Source organism: Taudactylus pleione, unplaced genomic scaffold (assembly GCF_031769625.1).
Source record: "Taudactylus pleione unplaced genomic scaffold, aTauple2 ptg000069l, whole genome shotgun sequence".
Classification (NCBI taxonomy): domain Eukaryota; kingdom Metazoa; phylum Chordata; class Amphibia; order Anura; family Myobatrachidae; genus Taudactylus; species Taudactylus pleione.
In genome coordinates, this window is record NW_028284471.1 from 2713326 (window position 1) to 2719637 (window position 6312).

The window sequence follows — 6312 nt, forward strand, 5'->3', positions numbered from 1 at the left end:
TCCAGAGATACCATAAAGTCCCCAGGCTCCATAGCTAGGACGATAGAGGGTAGGGTTTCCATCCTGAACCTGGGTACCCTAAGGAATTTATTCAGAGATTTGATGTTGAGGATAGGCCGATGAGACCAATTCGGCTTCTGAACCAGAAAGAGTAGAATAACCAGTCCCCCGCTGAGATTGCGGGACTGGCACAATTACCCCTGCCTGCAGCAAGGACTGTATGGCTTTCTGGATGTGTAGGGCCTTGTTCGGGTCTGAATGAGGGCCTGTGTAGAAAAACTGGTGGGGAGGTCGTCGAAGAAATGAGAGGGCATACCCGAGACCACTTCTCTTACCCAAGCATCCGTGGTGGTTTGACACCAGCACTAGCATACTGAAGAAGTCAGCCTCCCACTCTGGGATCCCCGTCCCATCAGGCTGAGGGCTTATCCCTGGGTTTTGAAGCAGGGCGTATGGTGGTCCAGGCCTGCTTGGTCCTGGGCTTGGCGGCCTTAGTGGAAGCCGACTACCTAGGAAAGGACTGACCTTTAGGCTTTCCTTGAGGACGAAAGGACTTAAAAGATGTAGTCCGAGGCTTTGTAGCAGTAGTTGCTGAAGGCAGAAATGCAGTTTTTGATGCCGCCAACGTGGTTACAATCTTGTCACGGTCTGGGCCAAACAAGATCTCCCCACTGTAGGGTAACACTTCTAGGCCTTTCTTGGAATCCGCATCTGCCTTCCATGAGCGTAGCCACAGGGCGGCAGGCAGACAATGCCAGGGCCGAGACTCTGGAGGTTAGGAGACTGGCATCCAACATCGCTTCTCCAATATAGGAAACTGCATCTCGAATGTGAGCGACGAAAGACATCGGATCCCTAGAAGCATCTGAGGGAAAGAGAGTCTTCAAGTTCGTCAGCCCAGCTCTCTATATCTTTAGCCACCCATGCAATAGCCATGGTCGAACGGGCAACAGCTCCTGAAAGAGTATATTGATTTAAGGCAAGATTCCACCTATCTATCTGTAGGATCCTTCAAAGGGGTTACTGTAGGGATAGGTAACGTAGCGCTTAGGAAATGGATAACAGGAGGTCAGACGTTTTTTGGCTGAAACCTCTTACCAGGCATCTGCCAGGCTGCAGCCTTGTGTTTAGATTGTTGATCCGATAGAGGGAACTCTGCTGAAGCCACTTTATGTCATTTAAAACAGTGGGTGCTTAGATTTAGGGGCTGGCTGAGTAAGATGGATCTAACAGCTCGCACCAAGGCAGGAATATTAATTTTAGACTAACTCTCGTCCTCCCCCAGAGGGGAGTCAGTGTTAGAGAGATTAGCATCATCTTCCTCCTCAGATGACACTTCAGAATCTGAGAGATGCGTGGACTGTGATGATAACATATCACAGCCTTTTACTGGGTAGGGGCTTCTCACCTTGCAACATAGATTGAAAGGCTGTAGAGGTAGCCACCAGACACTGTACTGAGCTAGAGAGTAGGTCAACTCATGGATGGGGCACAGGAGGTACCTGTATCGCCTGAAACTGTTGTGGCAAGCCCATAGGGGGAATTACGGCCTGTTGTGGTAACCCCATAAGGGGAATTACAGCTAGTACCGCTAGGCGGTCCGCAATGGTAGCCAGCACCTGAGAAAAGAAAGCCCAGGGGGTCTCTTGTGCAGGAGCTGGGGGGTCTGGTGGAGTATGGGTGCAGATGCTTGCTTGCTACTCTTGCCTTTGCTAGACATAGCTGTAGTGTAGTATAGCACACAATATGGCACTGGGTATAATGCAACCACTGGGTATGTGGGATACAAGTAGGAATGCAATATACTGATCCTATCTTATGCTTGGGCAAGCTGCAGTAGCGCACAGCACAAATATGGCACAGTGGAGTAACCAACTGTATGTGACAACCCTCACAGTTACATTTGTTGTAGAGATGTGAAGCACTGGAAAAGCCCTGAATACACCTGTATGTTAGGGCAAAGTAAGAAAAAAAAAAATGGAAAGATATTTACTGACGAAGAAATAAACAGACAGGCAGCGCTAGCATAAGTCACATACAATGCAGAAATACAATATAACTGCAGAATGGCACTACAATCTACACAGATTCTGTGGTCAGTGGCTCAACATCTGGTAGGCTAGAGCGCTACATAACCTGACTCCAGGGAGAGCTATGTAGGGGCACCGGACCCAGCGTTTCCGTGAGAGCGCTGTGGCTGAGCCTGGAGAATATGGCCGCTGGAGACCTCTGAGGGGCATGGTCAGAGGATGAGAGCAGTTCAGGGAAGCGAGACCTCAGGAGGAATGGCGCCCTGAGCTGAGGGTCCGCTTTAATGGGGGAAGCTGACCCCCCCCCCCATATGCTGATTTTTAACTACTGGGTCACTGGTGGTCTAGTAGATCACTTTGGACAAAGCCTGTGTTCACTCTCAGCGCCTCCGGTCTGTCCCCTGAGACCGCAGGTATGACTGCAAATCCGCAGGTCACCGCAAACAATGACCTGCCTTACCTGTACCCTTGCGTCCGTGCTGCAGTCTGGGTCCGTCCGCGGGGCCTGCTAGCGAGGACCCCGGGATGCCCGCCAAAATCCCCAGCCGAAGCTGGCATTGCGGCGCCTGAGGGGTGATGGAGCGGCAGCGCAGATGTCCTGTGGACAGTCTGCTGCTGCACGCTCAGCAGGAAATTATAAGAGTAAACAAATCATAAAATAAAAGCTATTTGGGCTGCCTAAGCAGCCCACTGCATAATGGTGACCTGGCTCTGGCCGGACACCGAAGAAACTGAGGTGGCTCGGGGGCAGGATATAGGGGAATGGACCGATGCATCCTGGGAGCTGAAAGATTTAACTGCGTGGTGCCCCGGTTCTCAACCACCACCTACACCCCAAGTTCTCCCTGTGGAACCCTATGGACCCTGAAGAAGAAATACTAAGAGATAAAATCTACTTCTGCTCACAGGTATATTACTGCCTATCCTTTATAGCACAGGTTCTCAAACTTGGTTCTCAGGACCCCAAACAGTACATGTTTTCCAGGTCTCCCCACAGAATCACAGATGAAATAATTAGCTGTGGATCTTTTAAAATGTGTCAGTGAGTCAGGAGTACACCTGTGCACTAGCTCGGTGACCTAAAAAACGTGTCCTGTGTGGGGTCCTGAGGACCGAGTTTGAGAACCTCTGTTTTATAGGTTCCCAAACTCATGTATTTCAGTTTTGGTTTTAAGGATATCCATGCTTGAGCACAGGTGACTTATTTAGTACCTCTGTCAATTTAACTATCTGCATGGATATCCCTAAAACCTGGACTGTAATGGCGGAGTTTGGGGGAAACTGCTCTATAGATAAAGGAAAAAAAAAAAACACATTATAGAGCTATGCTGGACTGGGTCACTAAAAGAATTTATGTATAAATCTCTATTACAAACTAATTCTATTGCACCTTTGGAATTAACAATCACCTCTATCTGATTATGGATTACTTTAAGAGAACTGATAATCAGTTTCATATATGACTGTACGTATATACTATAGCGTTCCCGTTAGGCTGTTTTAGCAGTTTGCGGCGCCCTGCCCTCCTTCTGGAGGGCAAAAAGCACCCTGCCCTCCAGAAGGAGGGCAAAAAGCGCCCTGCCCTCACAGCCTGCGGGTGCAGTCTTCACCCGCGGGTCGTAGTGTCCCGCAGGTGGGGAAATGTGCGATGGCCCGGCATCTATTCTTCCAGTTGGCAGTGATTGAGGGCTGCCCGGCGTGTCCGTAAGTGCCGGGTACGCCCCCAAGAGTGACGAAAAGGGGACACGTCTTATAGACACGCCCCCTTTTTCTTAGCAGATCAGAGCCAGTACCGATTGTGTTATGCTATGGCATGTCTAGAGGATCAAGTCAATTAGCCACAGTAAGTACAGGCATATGCTGCACTTAGAGAGACTCTACACGTACAGATTTTTGTTCGCAACCCTATAGGACTACGTACTAAAATCCACACGATCAGGGCAAGCTGAGGTGGCGTTACCAGCGTTTCCAATGCGCCCCTAATTAAACGTCCAATAAATGTTGGGAGGTGTGTGATCTATTTATATGTGCTGCACTATGTAACTGCTTTTTCATGCCTCAGTCTTCCACCATGTCTCATTATTAGTGATGTGATGCACAGAAAGTCACTTGCCAATGGCTGTTTTAATATTGGCGGTTCATAAATCTTCTCCTTTACAGCAGCCACACAATTACATCACCCACAACTACAACTGTTAATTCGGTGTTCTCATTAGATTATTTGGGCAGGGTTATCTTTACCTTCAGTATCATGTTATTTATATTATAGTCCCCTCTACAGACAGAACTGTGTAATATTAAGAAAAACTTTATAAACATAGGATACTAAGAAGAACTAGTCTTACCCCTACCCTTCTAATTTCTCAAAAACATTACATGTACTTAAGTCTTGAATGGCCCAGATTGAGCAGAGAATTATGCTCCAGCAGACGTACCTTCTTTTACAGAACGTGCACAGGCCGCAGAGCAGCAGAAACAGCAACAGTGCAGAACATAGAGGAGGCAGGATGTGGTCAGGGGTCTCAGGAGCCATAGTGGCAACCTTTACCTATCAGCTGTGCAGAAAAAAAAAAAAGAGTAAAGACAAAAACACAGTAGCCCTACATTGCTATCAATGAGAAAATGGCTGACACCACCTAAACTGCACCCTTTCTAAACCCTCTTCAAATTGGATTCCTGTGCAGCCAGCACTGGGGTGCATCCTGTAATACAGTGTGTGCAATGCCCTGGAGGATTCGTACTGTGCTGTTATACCACTTCCTGTGAAGATGCAGGTGTGCTTGTGTGCAGCGCTCAGCATGTGGTTTAACACCGTATTTCACCTAGAGAGTCAGGTGGGTTTTATCCATTTCCATTTCATGACTCATGAACCTGCATTTAGTCACTATGCTGAATAGACCTCTACCCTCATCTCTAAAGTCCAAAAGTTCTCTCAGTATGTGGGAATAGCAATCCCATTATTCCTATTCCACTATGACAGTGATTCTACTTACAAACATCAACAGGGCAGGTTTTCCAGTTTTCCTCATCATCAGAGGTAAAATAGGGCTGTTAGAAATGTGTAAGTACTAATTACTTCACCTGGGTAACTAGAGATCTATATATGCGCAGTGCTGAGGGTACCTTAGGATGGTCACCACTGGCACAGTGTCTACAAGACCAGTGGCTCTAAATGGCCTGCTACTGCCACTACTTCCCACTTGAAGAATTCATTCCACAAACACTGAAGTAATCCCACCACCTACTTTTCATATATGCACAGATATCATGATACATCCTAATCTGTTAAGACGAATATCACCTGCTTCTAACAGTGCATGACAGATCCATCAAACTTTCTCCCCAAAACTGGGACCAATCGATATATATATATATATATATACACACAAAAGAAGTCTGCGGCACTCCAAGACTGATAGTCAAAAACAACGTGTATTTGAAATACACGTTGTTTTTGACTATCAGTCTTGGAGTGCCGCAGACTTCTTTTGTGTGTGTTTTATATATATATAACCTTCAGATAAAACGGACCCCTTACTCCAGCCTGAACACAAATACAAGGTAGATAGCAGAATCAATGAGCCACAGGAGTATAGTTACTCAAGTTAGTTTTTAGAAGTGGAGATGTTGCCCATATCAACCAGATTCTAGCTAATATCTAATTGAAGGTGTTAGATAAATGTTAAGTAGAATCTGATTGGTTGCTATGGGCAACATCTCCACTTCTAAAAACCTGCACTTTAGTAAATATACCCTCAAGACTTATCTATGCTGCAAACTCCCCCTCACTTCCACCCAGTCTTCTTACCTTTATAAAGGAAATCCGGTCATCACCTTAGCATCTGCTACTGATCACAATATCCTGTGCTAGGGTCAGCAAGGTGTGAGATAAAAGTTGATTGCAGAATGTCTGAATAATCGCAGTGAGTGCACAGCCCAGAGCATAAAGTGTACCAAAAAGGTATCAGCAAAAAAGTACAAGTTCATAACAGAAAACAACTATTACCAGCAAGTTCCGTTCCCATTTAGGCAGGGAGAGTAGATGACCTCCAAGTGAGTGTACGATATTAATATACACCGAAGTAAATTACTTAGACCCCAGAAAGCACTGAGTGAGTGCAGGAGATGTCAGGGTGGAGAATGTAGAGTGTGCCCTCACAGGAAATTGCTTGTGGTGTACACTCCCTTGTCATTTACACTATGACACTAAAAGGAAGGGGGGGGGGGTATATAAAGTCAAATAAAAACAGGTGTAGACAGAAGCGGACTTGAGCACGAGACA

General features: G+C 46.5%; 1 protein-coding gene across 1 annotated transcript in view; it reads right to left on the minus strand.

The window, feature by feature from the left end:
- LIME1 (Lck interacting transmembrane adaptor 1) overlaps positions 1-4563 on the minus strand; it is a 31801-nt gene extending 27238 nt beyond the window's left edge. Inside the window, exon 1 of the mRNA XM_088466986.1 lies at positions 4466-4563. Within this exon, the coding sequence (XP_088323112.1) occupies positions 4466-4563 (98 nt within the window). The remainder of the gene's footprint in view (positions 1-4465) is intronic.
- Between the last annotated feature and the right edge of the window lie 1749 nt (positions 4564-6312).